At 40.2% G+C, this 17,853-nt stretch overlaps 1 protein-coding gene across 4 annotated transcripts in view; it reads left to right on the top strand.

Annotated features, from left to right (window-relative positions):
- Positions 1–17,853, top strand: part of LOC102511878 (cytochrome P450 2J2) — a 35,245-nt gene that overhangs the window by 16,417 nt on the left and 975 nt on the right. Inside the window, exons 6-10 of one of the 4 annotated variants that reach the window (XM_032494410.1) lie at positions 986–1,127; positions 9,728–9,915; positions 12,259–12,397; positions 15,376–15,409; positions 16,810–17,823. In XM_032494410.1, coding sequence (XP_032350301.1) covers positions 986–1,127; positions 9,728–9,915; positions 12,259–12,397; positions 15,376–15,409; positions 16,810–16,813 — 507 coding nt within the window. In that variant the 3' untranslated portion in view covers positions 16,814–17,823. Of the gene's footprint in view, positions 1–985; positions 1,128–9,727; positions 9,916–12,258; positions 12,398–15,375; positions 17,824–17,853 lie in introns of those variants that run through there. The other 3 variants (XR_004325061.1, XM_032494409.1, XM_032494408.1) reach the window with 3 other exon arrangements.

Genomic DNA, 17,853 nt, shown 5'->3' with positions numbered 1-17,853 from the left:
AATTGCCTTTCGTAGTCTTTTCTCTGCCCTCTAACCATATCTGAAGGAAATACACACAGAAGGATAAACGTTGTTTCATTTTTAGTTGAGCTGGTTTCCAGTTCCCTACCCCTTCCCTCCTCAGCTACCCAGCACAAGTAAAACTGAGTCTGATGCCACAGATCAGACTCAAGTGGGAGGGACTTTTCTGTCCTTGCTTGTCCACATGTCATTCACTTTCCAACATTATAGGAAAGAAGCAGGAAAGCAGGCAAGTTGGATGCATAGATTTTCATGTGGTAACCCCTCTGCTTAGTACACATCACTGCATTCCTGTCATCATCTTTAACACATCACATTATTTGTTCCTTCACCTGGAGTTGACAGAATGATGGATTTCTTTCCATATCCTTTATTATTCTCCTTATTGGCATAACATTAATAAAAACATTGACTTTTCCTCAAAGTGGAGACTTTATTTGCTATAAGGTGTGCGGGTGTGAGACCACACACAGAGGAATGTTGACACAGTGAAGCTTCTGGAGGAAGGTGGTAAAGATGCTGGAGAACCATGAGGAAAGGTTGTTGGAATCAGAGAAGTTTAACCTAGCAAGGAAAAGACTAATGGGGAGAAATGAGAATTGTTGCACTTCAGAGAAATTCAGTTTATTCTTTCTGGTAAAAGGTATAGAAACTTGCTTAAGTGACACAGATAGTGAATGATGTGGCTAATATTGGAAACCCAGGTTGCTTTTCTAGTATACTAATAAAATTTCCCAAATCATGGATGTAAAATAATTAGTTGTCTTGATGGTCATCCACCAAAACAAAATAACCAACACAAGGGCAGGAGGATGCTAATGACATTCCAACCTCCTGAGAAGGCCAAAGGGAAAGTCATTTCCCCTGGAGGTCTCTCCCTCCATGTTCTCTCTAGGATGAAGCCCCTATGTATTGTGACAACCAAGAACCATCTGAATAAACCAATACATTTTGTGCTTTCCAGCATAGAGGCAATGCTACCTCAAGTTTCAATGAAGAAAACCTCATCTCCAGCACCCTGGACCTCTTCTTCGCTGGAACGGAGACAACTTCGACGACGCTGCGCTGGGGTCTGCTCTACATGGCCTTCTACCCAGACATCCAAGGTGAGTGCGTCAGTGGGTGTGCCTGGGCCAGGTCAGGATGGTGCCTTCTCAACACTTCCCAAAATTCAGGCCAGAAGACAAATGGTAGGATGGAGAGATGGTAGGGCAGTCACAGCACCTGGTGGACTGGAGAACGGGCACATTCTTCAGTTTTTCTGTCAGGATTGTGATGGGTCCGTGTAATACAAATATAGCAGAATATCCCTGCTCTCAGGAAACTCCCAGTCTAGTGGGAAAAACAGTGAAGTCCATTGACATTGTGGTTGGTTCCCAGAAAGGGTTACATTCCGTTCACCAATGAAATCTGGTCCTCACCTTTCCTTCTGTTAAGTCATGTCTTCCACTGCCCTGTGGATGATGTTCAGACTCCTGGGTCTGGTGTATCCTTCCCTGTGACGTAGCCCCTCCTGCCTGTTCAACCTCAACCCTACCCACCCAACATAGTGGCCTCACTAAAAACATGTGTTTTTCATTGCACTATCCTTATTTATGCCTCTGTGCCATCACACCTGCTCCTCCCTAGAAGAATAACACAAGAAGGTATTTTCCTAGTTTCTCTACACAGTAAACCACTACCTCTGCATGAGGAATCTACTCCAGTATAACCTCCCTTCAGATGTTTTCCCCACTTTCTAGGAAACTACCATTTCCCTCCTTCAGAGATGACCGAATGCACCTCCATCACTTTGCTTATGACACATGATTTATGTATCTTTCCCACAGGCTGCAGTCTATTCGAGGACAGTGACTCTTGCAATCATTTTTTTTTTTTTTCTCTAGACCCCAGAACAGGTTGAGCACATGAGGGATGAGATCTTTTAGGATACTGTCTTTGAAACTGTAGGTAACAGTTTATTATCAGGACATAAAGTTAATTTTGTGGATCAAGACCAACAATTTTTTCTGAAATAAAAATAGATTAGAAAAGATCAATGTTTCCTCTGTACTAAGGATAAGTTTCTTTTTTCATGAAACTTTATTTCTTTCATATAATTAAATATATGTATGTATATTATACATAGTTATGTTTTATGTGTGTATATTTATGTTTATGTGTCCTGAGTCATGATGTAAAATGCATTTGTAACTGCAACTTGCAGTATTTTTTTTTTTTAGTTTAAAAGCCACCTGGTTAGTATAGATTTGGTTTCTATAATAGAGGCTCCAAAATAATGATGGCTTAAAACGACATAAGAAGGGGATCAACCCAAGTGTCTATCAATGGTTGAATGGATGAACAAACTGTAAAGTGCAATGGAATGTTACTCCACCTTACAATGTTAAAATTGTGACATATGATACTACTGGGATAAACCTTGAGGACATTACACTAAATTAAATAATCCAGTCCAAAAAAGGGCATATACTATATGATTCTACTTATGTGAGGTATCTAGAGTGGTTGAACTCATAGAAACAGGAAGTAAAATGGTGGTTGTCAGAGACTGTGGGTAGGGGAAAATGGGGAATCTTGGTTGAATGGATATAGAGTCTCAGTTGTTCAAGATAAAAATATTCTGGAGATTGATTGCACAGAAATATGTATATACTTAATATTGTTAAACGGTACACTTAAAAATGGTTACAATGTTAAATTTTCTAATTTTTATCAAAATTGAAAAAATTCCATGGTTAGTAAAAAAAAAAAAAAAAAATTGAAGTTTATTTATCTCTCAAGAGAAAAAATCTGGGGGAGATTGCCAAGATGGCAGAGCAGACGGATGCAGAGTTCACCCTCTCCCATGAACACATCAAAAACTCTGTCTACTTATGGAACGATCTCACAAAATACCTACTGAATGTGGGCAGAATCTCTCTCACATTGGAAACACAAGGAAAATTCTCACAAAACCAAGTAGGGTAAAAAAAAAAAAAGGGGGAAATCAGTATGGGACCTGTCCCCTGGGGAGGGAGCATCAAAGAAGGAAAAATACCCTCACCCTGGATAGTTTTCTCTCCAGTGGGGAGGTCAGCTGAGACAAAAAGAGAGCTTCAGAGCCTTGAAGGAAAAATAACAGCCACTTGGCAGATAGAACTAAGAGAAACTAGCATAGAGGGTCCCTGAGATTGGTAGCCTAAGATGCAAGCTGGTGGGGACAGGCAGGGATTGGGACTGGAGCTCAGGCTTCCAGAGACAAACCTGAAGATAGGAATGGGGTTGACTGCACAGAGGTAGCTTCAGGGGGCTGGACTGTGCACTGGTGGTTTTGTGGGCACAGAACCTGGGGGATACTAGGGCAGGTTGCCAACATTGCCATGGCTGATGTGGGGACAATGTCAGCAACAATGAAGTGAACTTTGGAAGCCTGCATAATGAGTGACAAACAACATAGTGCCCTCTATGGTGGGCATCTCCTGTGGAGGAATACTAAATGGCTCCTCTTCCAATGGAAGTACTCCAGTCCTACTTATCATACACCATAGCTCAGAAATGGGACTGGGGGCTTCTATTCCAACAACAGGACAGCAAACCCGGCCCCTGTCAGGCCTCTGACAACCACAGAGTGAAGAGGAGGCCCTGCTCAACAACCAGTGCAGGCTCTTGTCACCACACCAACCACACCCCCAATTAAGGGGATAACAGCCAGCTCACATGGAGGAAAGATGTGGCAACCATCCATACTAAAAACAGCCCTCAAGACAAAAATATTGAATTCACACATTCTACACAGGGATGCTCCCACATTAAAAAAGAAAACAGCCCTTTAAGATGACAGTAGGTAACTGTTACTCCTAAATTCATAGAGTCACAGAAATATAAGTAAGATGAAGAAGCATACAAACCATTTCTAGTTCAAAGAATGAGAGAAATCCCCTGAAAGAATGAACAATGAAATGGACCTCAACAGTCTACTAGATCCTGAGTTAAAAAGGAGGTGATAAAAGCACTGAAGGAAATAAGAGAAGTGATCGATAGAAATGCAGAATGCTATAAAAGGGAAATAGAAACTATAAAGAGGAACCAATTAAAATCAGAAAATGTAATCGCTGAGTTTAAAGCTGAGCTAAAGGCAGTCAAAAGCAAACTAAATAATGCAGAAGAAAGAATAAGTGATTTAGAAGAGACAGTAACAGAAATCACCCAATCAGAACAGCAGACAGAAAAACAAATGAAAACAAATGAAAGAAATATAAGAGACCTTTGGAATAATATAAAGTGTGCCAACCTATGCATAATAGGGGTCCCAGAAGAAGAAGAAAAAGAAAAGGGTATGGAAAATGTATTTGAAGAAATCATGACTGAAAACTTCACAAACATAAAGAAGAAAACATATCCAAGTACAGAAAGTACAGAGGGTCCCAAATAAGATGAACCCAAAGAGACCTACACCAAGGCATATTCTAATTAAGATGGCCAAATTTAAAGGTAAATGATTCTAAAGGCAGCAAGAGAAAAACAAAGAGTTACTTACAAGGGAACCCCCTAAGGCTGTCAGCTGATTTCTCTACAGAAACATTGCTGGCCAGAAAAGAGTGGCAAGATATATTCAAAGTCATTCCCACCAACAGCGTAGGAGGGTTCCCTTTTCTCCACATTCTCCAGCATTTATAGTTTGTAGGCTTTTTAATGATGGCCATTCTGACTGGTGTGAGAGTTGATATCTCATTATAGTTTTGATTTGCTGGAATAGTAATTAGTGATGTTGAGCATCTTTTCATGTGCCTGTTAGCCATCTGGATATCTTCCTTGGAGAAATGTCTATTTAGGTGTTCTGCCCATTTTTGGATTGGGTTGCTTGTTTTTTCCATATTAAGCTTTATGAAATGTTTGTATATTTTAGAAATCAATCCCTTGCTGGTTGCATTATTTGCAAATATTTTCTCCCCTTTTGTAGGGTGTCTTTTCTTTTTGTTGATGGTATCCTTAGCTATGTGAAAAGCTTTTAAGTTAACCAGGCCCATTTAGGTTTTCTTTTATTTCTATTACTCTGGTAGCTGGTTTGAAAAAAACAAATTGCTGCAATTTATGTCAAAGAGTGTTCTGACTATGTTTCCTTCTAGGAGTTTTAGAGTATATGGTCCTACATTTGGGTCTTTAATCCATTTGGAGTTTATTTTTATATTTGGTGTTAGAGAATGCTCAAATTTAATTCTTTTACATGTAGCTGTCTAGTTTTCCTAGCACTACTTATTGAAGAGACTCTTTTTTCTCCATTGTATATTCTTGCCACTTTTGTCATGGATTGACCATAAATATTTGGATTTATTACTAGACTTTCTATCCTGTTCCATTGACTGATGTGTCTTTTTTTTTGCCCATACTGTACTGTTTGATAACTGTAGCTTTGTAATATGCTCTGAAGTCAGGGAGTGTGATTATTCCAGCTCCATTCTTCTTTCTCAAGAATGTTTTGGCTATTTGGGGTCATTTGTGTTTACATACAAAATTAAAAATTTTTGTTCCAGTTCTGTAAAAAATGACATTGATAATTTGATAAGGATTGCCTTGGTTAATGTGGCCATTTTAACAATATTGATTCTTCCCATACAAGAATGTGGTATATCTTTCCTTCTGTTTGTGTCATCTTCAATTTCTTTCATTAATGTCTGATAGTTTTTGGAGTACAGTTTCTTTACTTCCTTAGGTAGGTTCATTCCTAAGTAATTTATTCTTTTTGATGTGATGGTAAATGAGATTATTTCCTTAATTTCTTTTTCTGATATTTTGTTGTTAGCATATAGAAATAAAACTGACTTCTGTATAATAATTTCATATCCTGCAACATTACTGAATTAATTGATGTGTTCTAGTAGTTTTCTGGTAGTGTCTTTAGGATTTTCTGTATAGTATCATGTCTTCTGAAAGCAGTGACAGTTTTTTATTTCTTCTTTTCCAATTTGGATTTCTCTTATTTCTTTTTCTTCTCTGATTTCTGTGGCTAGGACTTCCAAAACTATGTTGAATAAAAGTGGTGAGAGTGGGCATCCTTGTCTTATTCTTGATCTTAGAGGGAATGCTTTCAGCTTTTCACCATTAAGTATGATGTTAACTGTGGGTTTGTCTTATATGCCCTTTATTATGTTGAGGTATGTTCCCTCTATGCCCTCTTTCTGGAGAGTTTTTATCATAAATGGATCTTGAATTTTATCAAAACCTTTTCTGCATCTATTGAGATGATCACATGGTTTTTATTCTTCAATTTTATAATGTAGTTAGTCACATTGATTGATTTGTGGATATTGGAAAATCCTTTCATCCCTGGGTTAAATCCCACATGCTCATAGTGTATTATGCTTTTGATGCATTGTTGGAGTCAATTTGCTAGTATTTTGTTAAGGATTTTTGCATCTATATTCATAAATGATATTGGCCTGTAATGGTCTTTTTTGTGTGATATATTTGTCTGGTTTTGCTTTCTGGGTGATGTTGGCCTTATAGAATGAGTTTGGAAGTGTCCCTTCTGCAATTTTGTGGAATACTTTCTGAAGGATAGGTGTTAACTCTTCTCTAAATATTTGGTAGAATTTGCCTGTAAAGCCTTCTGGTCCTGAACATTGTTTGTTGAGAGTTTTTTAATTACTGATTCAATTTCAGTACCGGTAATTGGTCTATTCAGTCTTGGCAAATTGTAACTTTCTAAGAAATTGCCATTTCCTCTAGGTTGTCCTTTTTGTTGGCATATAGTTGCTCATAGTAGCTTCTTATAATCCCTTGTATCACTGTGATGTTGGTTATAACTTCTTTTTCATTCCTGATTTTAGTAATTTCTGCTTTCTCCCTTTTTTTCTTGATGTGTCTGGCTAAAGGTTTATCAATTTTGTTTATTTTTTCAAAGAACTAGCTTTTAGTTTCATAGATTTTTTTAGTCTCTATTTCATTTATTTCTGCTCTGATCTTTATGATTTCTTTCCTTCATCTAACTTTGGGTTTTGTTTGTTCTTTCTTTAATTGCTTTAGGTGTCGAGTAGGTTGTTTATTTGAGATTTTTCTTGTTTCCTGAGGTAGGCTTGTATCGCTATAAACTTCCTTTGAGAACTGCTTTTGCTGTGTCCCAGAGGTTTTGGATCATTGTGTTTTTGTTTTCATTTATCTCTGAGTATTTTTTTTTGTTGTTGTTGTTTGTTTCCTCTTGATTTCTTCAGTGATCCATTGGTTTTTTAGTAGCATATTGTTTAGCCTCCACATGTTTGTGGGGTTTTTTGCAGTTTTAGCTTGTAGTCGATTTCTAATGTCATAACATTATGTTTGGTAAAGATGTTTGATATGATTTCAGTCTTCTTAAATTTATCAAGGCTTGCTTTGTAGGCCAGCATGTAATGTATTCTGGAGAATGCTCCATGCCCACTTGAGAAGAATGTGTATTCTCTTGCTTTCAGATCAAATACTCTGTAAATATCAATTAAGTACATGTGGTCTAATGTGTCATTTAAGGCCTATATTTCCTCACTGATTTTCTGTCTAGATGATCTTTCCATCGATGTAAGTGAGGTGTTGAGGTCCCCAAGTATTATTATGTTATTGTCAAATTCTCCTTTTATGTCTATTACAATTGCCTTATATATTGAGGTGCTCCTATGTTGGGTGCATATATATTTACAACTGTTACATCTTTTTCCTGGATTGATCCCTTGAGCATTAAGTAGTGTCCTTCTTTGTCTCTTGCAATTGTCTTCATTCTAGAATCTATTTGTCTAAGTATTGCTCCTCCAGCTTTCTTTTGGTTTCCATTTCCATGGAATATCATGCTAATATTGGGAACAAGACAAAGATGCCCACTCTTACCACTTCTGTTCAACATAATATTGAAAGTCCTCACCATAGCAATCAGACAAAAAAAGAAATAAAAGGGATCCAAATTGGAAAAGAAGAGGTAAAATTGTCACCATATGCAGATGATATGATACTGTATATAGAAAACCCTAAAGACTCCGCACAAAAACTACTAGTGCTAATAAAAGAATTCATCAAAGTAGCAGGCTACAAGATTAATATATAGAAATTAGTTAAATTTCATTACACTAACAATGAAATATCAGAAAAATAAAGTAAAGAAACAATCAATTTTAAAATATAATGAAAAAAATACTTAGGAATAAACCTGACAAAGGAGGTGAAAGACTTATATTTGGAAAATGAAACATTGATTAAGGAAATTAAAAATGATTTAAGGAAATGAAAAGATAGCCCATGCTCTTGGATTGGAAGAATTAATATTGTTAAAATGGCCATACTACCCAAAGCAATCTACAGATTTAATGCAATCCCTATCAAATTACCCAGAATATTTTTCACAGAATGAGAACAAACCTAAAATTTATATGCAATCACAAAAGACTTCCAAATCTTCCAGAATTCCAAAGCAATACTGAAGAAAAAGAGCAAAGAGAGACATAACCCTCCCAGACCTCAGATAATACTACAGAGCTACAATAATCAAAACAGTGTGGTGTTGGCACAAAAATAGCTATAAGGATCAATGGAACAGTATAGAGAGCCCAGAAATAAATCCACAGACATATGATCAACTAACCTTTGACAAAGAAGGCAAGAACATATAATGGAGAAAAAACATTCTCTTAGGCAAGTAGTGTTGAGAAGGCTGGACAACAGCATATAAATCAATGAAGGTAGGACAGTCCACACATCATACATCTAAATAAACTCAAAATGGCTTAAAGAATTAACCATAAAACAAGGCAGTATGTACCTCCTATAAGAAAACCATTGGCAAAATATTCTCTGACATAAATCTTAGCAGTGTTCTTCTAGGCAGTCTACCAAGGCAATAGAAATAAAAGCACAAATAAACAAATGGAACATAATTAAAATTAAAAGCTTTTGCACAGCAAAGGAAACCATAAACAAAAGACAACCCATGAAATGAGAGAAAAATTAGCAAATGATGTGACTGACAAAGGCTTAACTTCCAGAATATACAAACAACTCATACAACTTAATAACAACAACAAAAATCCGAACAATCCAATCCAAAACTGGGCATAAGAACTCAACAGGCAATTCTTCAACTAATACATTTATATGCAAAGATGCAACTGGCAAGGGCTTCATTTCCAGAATATATAAACAGGTCATACAACTTAATAACAACAAAAAAAAAACCCAGTCCAAAAACGGGCAGAAGACCTAAACAAGCAATTCTCTAATTAAGACATACAAATGGCCAATATGCACATGAAAAAATGTTCAATATCACTAATTATCAAAGAAATGCAAATCAAAACTACAATGAGGTATCACTTCACACCATCAGAATGGCCATCGTTAAAAAGTCCACAAATGATAAATAGTCACAATAACAGTTTTTTTTCATTTGTTGTATATGCCCCTAAATCACTTCATATAAATCTCAAAACATCCTAAAGATGAAAGTATAGTTATCCTCATTAATAAGAAAAGGAAACTGAGGCTCAAGGTTTTCAGTAACTTGCAGCAGGAATGTTGAGCAGCAAGAATTTGCAACCAGATTTGTGTTAAATCAGGGCCCACTTTGCACTCAGGTACCTCTCTGAGAAGCTACCGTCTACACAGCCTGCTATAACTCTGGCCATTTTGATCCTGGTTACTTCATTCCTTAGCTGAACCAGGCTCAAGGAGGATAATGAATACTACAATAATAGGACTTTCTCTGCTTTTCCAGAAAAAGTACAGGCTGAGATTGACAGGGTACTTGGCCAATGGCAGCAGCCGAGCACAGCAGCTCGGGAGTCCATGCCCTACACCAACGCTGTCATCCACGAGGTGCAGAGAATGGGCAACATCGTCCCCCTGAACGTGCCCAGGGAGGTGATAGTGGACACCACGCTGGCTGGATACCACCTGCCCAAGGTAACGAGGGCCTCACTCACAGCCTCAGATCTCCACGCTCCTATTTTTCAATGGTGGGACTCTCACCTGGGACAGTGACTTGGATGCTCATCCTGGGGAGTCACTTAAATGGGGACAGAGATATTGTACCTGGTATCATGCTCGTTCTCTGTGTGTGATCTTTAGAACGTCAGTTCAGCTAGACGTTAATAGGTATTGTGGAGGGGAGGGGACTCCTAGGTCAAATGTGTTTAGGCAAAGCCTGTTTTTCTTCATTCTTGACATTTCTTGGTGTTTTTACTATGTGATGTACATTCTTTGTGGGGAGACAGCAAGCAGCTGTTGCCAGTCAGACTTTACCACGGAGTTTTTTTCTTTGCCTTTGGTAGAGATCCTCATAGGACTAGGGACCTCCCAGACCTATGGAAAATTCTGCTTCCCATTGCTGGGGTTATACAGAATATTGATGTATGAAGGGACATTTGAGACCAGCTGAATCCACATCACATTAAGGATGGTGTTTCTACATGATATACCCACAAGTATTTTTCCAGCTTTGCCCTACAGCCCTGTGATGGGACTATCACCTCACAAGGGAAACCAATCCAAGTGTGTGCCCTGTTAAACATCAGAAAAGGAGAGAAAGGAATCAGTGCTTCTTAAGTCATGATTATGTACCATGGATTATATAGGTTCTTTCAAAATGTCTCCATCAGTCCTCAGAATTATTCCGTTAGTCCTAGTTCATAAATTTGAAGTCGAAGCAGAGAGTGAATAAGCTTGCCTGAGGTGTCTCAACTACAAAGTGAGTGCCAGGAACAGGCCTGTTGTGATTCGCAGGCGTATCTTGCTTGTACAGCACCAGGTTCTCTCCACAGGAGAGGCTTTACTTTGAATTTAAAGGAGTCTCCCTGCAATTGTTCTCAGATGGCCCCTGTTAGACTCCCCGTCCTCACAAAGAAAATTCTGCTCTCACTCTGCCCCCAAACTTAGGATCTGGACAGACCACTCCCTTCAGAGGTGGAGGTAAAGGGAGGTCATGCAGGTAAAACATTTAGCTTAGTGCTTCGTATAGAGAGTGTTCCATATAGCAGTTATTACGCTTTATTAATTCAACAAATGTCCATTTAGCACCTAAAGTGTTCAGGCATTGGAAAAGAACTCGGGAAAATAATTATCCAAGTTTCTAATTTCAAACCATGATAACTACCACCGGAAAAAATTGGTTTCTCTAAAGAAGCAGGCTGCTGGAATGGGGAGTGGGAGCAGGGTGGAGAGAAAAGACTTCCAAAAGGAAGTGATGTTTGAGCTGAGGATTAAAGGATGATTAAGCGTTAATTTAGTGACAAAAAGGGGAGGAAGGACATTCCAGGCAAGGGGAACACCCTTTAAAAGGTATGGACATGAGTGGGTACATGTGGTGAGTGTGCAAAACTGCAAAAAGCTCCCTGTAGTGGGAGTGCAGGCAGAGGGAGGGGCTCAGACAAGGGCAGGTGATGCATCCTTCATCTAAGATTGACAGGGAGCTATTGAGGGTGTCTGTCAAGTTCTAGATGTGCTGGGTGGATGGGTGTGACATGATGAAGACCTGTTTAAAGGTAACTTTGCTTTCAGAGTGGGGAGCACATTGAAAGGGGAAAGAGAGGATATGGGGTATAGTTAGACAGCTATTTAGAGAAGCAAGAGGGTAGTCTGGACCAGGGTGGCAGTGGTGGACCTAAAATGGAGGTGACAAAATCAAGAGAAATTTAAAGCAAACTTGACCAATCTTGCTGAAGAATTGGATGAAGGCAGAATGAGGGAAAGGGAGGTTTTAATGGGAACTCCTGGGTTTCTTGCTATGTACCTGGAAGGATAGTGATTCCTTCACTGGATGACCTGATTCTCTTGTTCAACCTTTTGTGGGATGTACTAGACAGTGGAGGAAGGGAATGGGAGACACAAAGATACGTGAGGCATTTTTACCTTGAAAGAGCTGCTACAATACTTATCACTTCAGGGAGCAGCTGGGTTCGTTTTAGTACAATATTGACTGGAAAGAGTCACATTTTTATCTCATTGATGCACACATGTTCCCTCCCAAGTTCTACACTGACATGTCCCTGGAGAGATCTATTCTGCAGTCATGAGTGGTGACACTTCCCTGGTAAAATTCCCACAAGACACTTTCATCCGCCATTGTAATCTGTCCCCTGGCAAAGAGCAGGGTCCTAGAGGTTGGGCTCAGAGGATGGTGAGTAACGGAGGTTGAGGGGGTTCAGGGTGCTGTCAGATTTTGGTGTGGGAGCCCAGGGGACACCTGCCCCTCTGCACAGGTGTGTTGTGTGGGTCAAGCCTTGCCTGAGTCTTTGCTGCCTTTTCTAGGGAACTACAGTCCTGACCAACCTGACCGCACTGCACACGGACCCCACAGCGTGGGCCACCCCAGACACGTTCAATCCGGAGCACTTTCTGGAGAATGGACAGTTTAAAAAAAGGGAAGACTTTCTGCCTTTCTCAGTAGGTGAGCTGCAGTATAAATAGGAGTGTGGGGGCCCAGAGCCCCTCTCTCAGCCCCTCCCTCCTCTTTTCCCTGGAGTGCTCTGCTCTTGCTGGAATGTCTTCACTGGTAAGTTAACAAAAAATGAACAACTTAAAAGTTGAGAATTATATTTTATTTGAGGTATTACTGAGGATTTACGTGGGGAAGGCGGCCTCTTAGGTAACTCCTAGGGACTGTTCCCAAGAGGCAAGGAAAGAGTTGGGATATGTAGGAGTTTTTGCTGAATAAAACCATTTAGTCAAACATCAAAAGATGACTGCTAAGCACCAAAAAAAAAAAAAAAAAGAAAGAAAGAAAGAAAAGAAAAGAAAACCTCAAAAAATAAAAAACCCATACATCGCAAGTTAATGATTTTAGTGCAAGAAACTATTCCTGTAAATGCAGCTTTACACTCAAGGGCGGATATCCCGTTTTTCTCCATCCTGAATTCCCCTCAGGGTGCACCACTGGGGACAGCTGCGGTGGCTGATGGCTTGATGGAGGGCAACTTTCATTGTTCACCAGAAAGGCAGGCAACAGCTTCTGTCCGCACCAGACAGGCCTGCCCAGCGGGACTCCCTCTTGCTGTTGCTGCGCCTCCGGGTTCCCCGGGCTGAGCATCACCAGGACTCATGCCCTTACTTCCTGAGTCCTGGCTTGACTGGTGCAGACTGCACCTTCACTTTGTTCTGTCCCCAAGGACACTGGGACAGAAGCTCAGAACCCGCCTGTTGTCCATAAAGAGGATCGGAGTCTTGCCATCTTTATAGAGTTTTTAAATGTCTCAAATTCTTTTTATGGGCCACCCACTCACACAGAACATGACCCGGTTTCTAAGCAGGGGGTGGGGGAGGGGCAAAGAAAGGGGCCGCTTCCTTATCCTTCTGGGCATCACCAGTGACTCTAAGTGCCACAGCCTTACCTAGATGGGATCCTACTCTATAACTGCTCCCTGAAGAGGTCCTGTTGCCCATTTTTAAATTCTAATGACCCTTTAAAAGTTTAGTTAATACATTTACATAGGGCGCAACTCGACAAGTATAAAAGAGGATACAGTGAAACTCACAAATTTCAAAGCCAGCCAGTTCCTAAGGATGTTTTAACTTACACATTGTCAAATAAATAAGAAAAATTCTTACTGTATGCCAGGTATTGAATTAGGAATGTTGCAGAGATCATTTCAACTAATTTGCAATTTCTTAAATCCATAAATATTTCATGAGCATCTATTATGTAAGCATTCAGCCCTGAGGATATAAAAATGAATGACATAGGGGGAAAAAAAACTTCTCTCAATGAGCATGTGTTCTAGTGTAATCTTACAAGGTTCAAATTTCTATCACCACTTTAGAGATAAGAAAACTGAAGCTTACCAGGGACAGCTGTGGCTTCTGAAGTCATAGGCTCATATGGCAGAGCTAGAACTCAATGTTAACCAGGTTTATCAACAACTAAAGTCTGTGCTCTTCCTATCAGTGTCTCCTAGGAAAAGTAACTAAATGCTACACTGAGCTGACACTCTGAAATTTATCATAGCTTTCTTATGGTAATTTAAAAGTTAAATATAGATTGATTAAAACAAAATCATAGCTGCTTCTCATTGCTCTCCTTGCCCAGACACATAACATAGTTAGGAAAGAGATAATTTCAGGTTTGACAAGTGAAAAATGTTTAGCTCTATGAGAATAAAGGGTTTCTTCATAGTGCACTGGTGGTTCCTGATGGAACCAGTACTTTAAGCCTGGTTCCTGGTCTCTGGGTCCAGTTTTGTTGTGATATCTGGATTCTTCTAGGAGAAACGTGGGTATTTACAATTCAGCTGATTTGGTCCCATTTTCACGAACTTCCTCATTGTAGTATTTGTGATGGGGAAAGAGATGAGGATGAGGGGAAGTGAGGGTTAGACATGCTGTTGGGAAACACAGACACAAAATAAAACAATAATGACGTAATTCTGAAGCACGCTTACATGTATTAAACTCTTTTGCAGATATCCTCTAATTTTATTTCCTCAGCAACTCGTTACAGGCAGAGGACAACGTGGGGGCATGCACACAGTAATGGTTTTCCTAGGATGTTTCATTACATGGGGAAATACCAAGCAGCAAAAGCATCGCGTAGAGTTAGTGACAGAGAATACTCCCAGGGCAGGTGCGCAGGAGAATCTTTACAAGGACAGGGAGGAAATAGGTCAACGTGTTAACAAAGGTTTTGCCTGGATTATAGAATTATCAACATCTTTATTGTATTTATACCTTCACACTTTTTTTTTTTCTATTTGTGGTCAATGTGTATTACCTGCAGAGGAAGTAAGTTATTAAAACACACACACAGGATACTGTGGTTAAGACCAGTGTGGGGTGCTGTAGTGTAAGTGGGGTGAGGAGGGCATTTAGAAAGGGGAGGGGCGGCGGAAGCCTGGAGCAGGTGTCAGGTGGGGCCTACCCTGAGCGGGGGGATCATGGCAGAGAGATCCCAAACATTAAGAAGGAAACCCTGACGGAGGGGACAGGTGTCTTCCTTGTACCTGAGAAACGTGGCTCTAACATTTACTCGCTTTTCCTTTTCAATAATTTTCTTTTAAGATTTGAAAAAATAATTAACACAGTGTTTTGTTTGTCTTTGTTGTTTGCTACTGAAGTTTTGAAAGACTTTAGACTATATTCCACTTATTAAGACCAGCCAGACCTCTCACTTCTTTCTTCCACACCCTGAACCTTCACACCTGTGCTCACCTGCCTGACCCTTGGAGGCACTGGAGTGTGTGATTGTAGATGGATGCTTTCTATGCCTTGTTTAACTCAGGTGGTTTTGATCACGTAAACCAAGTCTATAAAGCCCCAGGGCCCAGGAGGCCCTCCCTTCGCTCAGGTTTTTCAAGAAGTGGTGGAAGGTTTCGGTCGTTGCTGGGCACAGACACCACCTGGGAAGGTAACTCGTCTTATGTTTTTGTCTTTCAGGAAAGCGGGTGTGCCTTGGAGAGCAGCTGGCCAGGTCTGAATTGTTCATTTTCTTTACTTCCCTTGTGCAAAAATTCACCTTCAGGCCTCCAGACAATGAGAAGCTGAGCCTCAAGTTCAGAATGGGCCTGACCATCTCCCCAGTCCCCTACCGCATCTGTGCTGTTCCCCGGGAGTGAGGTTGTCCGGGAGGGAGGGGGAAGGAAAGCAGGAAGAGTTCCCAGGTCCCTGCAAGGCCCTGGTGCCTGCTGACAAATGAGGGAACAGAATGACCTGCCTCTGAGGACGGTCCTAGGACTTGGACTCAGTGGAAACTGGATCAGTCCTCACCCCAGCTTTTCCATGATTCTAGAAGGACAGGCATTTAAATTCTCCCTATGAAATAAATGGAAAATCCTTGGACAAACATCCTGATCTATGGGATACACTGGGACCCAGAGCCAAAGGCAGAGTGACTACTTTTAGCCAGAAACCTTGAGGACCCATGACGGGTAGTAACTGAATTTTCTGGCCATGTAAAATGATTCCTTTTCCCCTCAAATCTCATTGGGGAGACTCTAAAATACGAACTCTCTTCCTGTCCAAGTACAACACAGATTTTGTTCTCTGCACTTTGTAGCTCTCTCATTCCTCATCTATTTTGGAAGCTCCAGGGCCCCCTTCCCTCTTGCTTTTTATCAGTGACACGTGGTGTGCAAGCACATGACATTTCATATGTATTCATGGATAAGGCACAAACTTTGTCAAAAAACCACCCAGGATGTGAATTTTTTACAACCCCTGTCCTGCGGAGAGACACAGACACACACTGCAGTGTAAGTTTAAAATCAGATTGGAGGTTGGAGGACTTATAAGCAGAGGAGCAGGACACTCAGGATTCCCTCAGTGTGTATGGGTGTTTCCAGGTCGGGCAGGGCTGGAATACGTGCACTGGCGAGAGGGGCCACCTCTCAGTGCCTTGTGGGTTTATAGACAGGAGTTGGGGGCTGACTAGGTGACTAAGTGACAATGACAGCTTCCTGTGTGAGTTTACATGTTAGATCAGGGCTTTGTTAGGACAAGGAACTCCAGAGGTCTGCCTGAGTGTCTGGCTCTCCTTCCCTGGAGATCATTCAAGCCCACTTGTTGCTAAGCTACCAAGAGGGAAGGTGGGGTACTGGAAATGAGTGTCCAGAGACATTGGGGTTCTCTCTCCTCTACTGCTTTCTGTGACTTTGAGCAACATATTTAAACCACAAGCCTTGGTTTTCTTCCTCTCAAACATGGAACGGGGCCACCTATTACATTTCCCCATGCTTGTTTCCATGGAACAGAGTGATACCCCGGGATGGGTATTTTGTACCATCCTGGTCACACTGTGTTTTTGTACATTCCCCATGAGCTACGTGTGCTACTCTGAAAACCTAAGAATGTTTCACTTTTGTTTTGAAACAGATAAGAAATCACACAGGAATAAAGGGTCAAATGCAAAGTGTCACTTTCCAGTTTGGGGACTAAATCATTGATGATGCCTGCTACAATAGTCAGAGTCCAAAGAGAGGTTTCCCTTTGCCAAATGCGTCAGGGTCCAGAGAGAGCACTGGGCTCTGATGCACATTAAACAACATTAAAAGACTCAGGTGGGTAGCACGGGGATTCAGATTAAATGGGGGTCACTGCTGTGTCATTAGGCTGCCCTGAATTCAATTCCAGGTTTTATCACTTATTAACTTTTGGTTGTGAATTAAACAGGCCATTTTACTTTCTTGATCCCATTTCCTAATCTGTAAAATAGAATAACGCCTGCTGTGAATTCTGAGACTGGTTCAAAGATCTGCTGTCCTCTGGGTTGCCATCCTTTGTGGTGCTTCTCCCCATGGGACCATTGTATCTAACCACCCTGTTAGATGCAGGAATGACCATGTCATTGGCTTTGACCAATAAAATGAGAGCAAAGTTCCTCCAGTCACTTCTGACTTATTTTAAGAGCCAGTTGTAGTTCAGTGTTTTTTTTTTTCTTCTCTACCATGAGACCCAGCAATGTCCCAGATAAGTGTCTGTCAGCCTACACCCAGGAGACAAATAAAGCAGAGTCATAGCTGATTCAAGGTGGACATATGATGTGAAAATTAACCTGTTTTGCTGTGAGCCACTAGGATTTGGGATTGTTAGTTACCGCAGCATAAGTTATCCTAAAGTGTCTGACAAGCCTACATTTTAGTTGCTAAGATGATCAAATATGTATGTGTGTGTGTGTATATATATAGTTATTTTGTTTAATATATATTAAATACATATAATATAAATTTGTGTTATATGTAAATTAAATTACATAGCATATAAACATATTCATATATAAATATTGAATATAGAAATATAAATGTAATATGGATCTATATTAAACAAAGTAACAGTGTGCTTGGCATATAATAGATTAAACTGCAGTTGAAATGCTATTATCATTTTTCAGAGGAAGCCTCCAGTTACTTCTGTATCTTT

Source organism: Camelus ferus, chromosome 13 (assembly GCF_009834535.1).
Source record: "Camelus ferus isolate YT-003-E chromosome 13, BCGSAC_Cfer_1.0, whole genome shotgun sequence".
NCBI classification, from domain to species: Eukaryota; Metazoa; Chordata; class Mammalia; order Artiodactyla; family Camelidae; genus Camelus; species Camelus ferus.
Note: the sequence above shows the minus strand (reverse complement) of the source record. Positions and strands in the feature narration are given on the sequence as shown.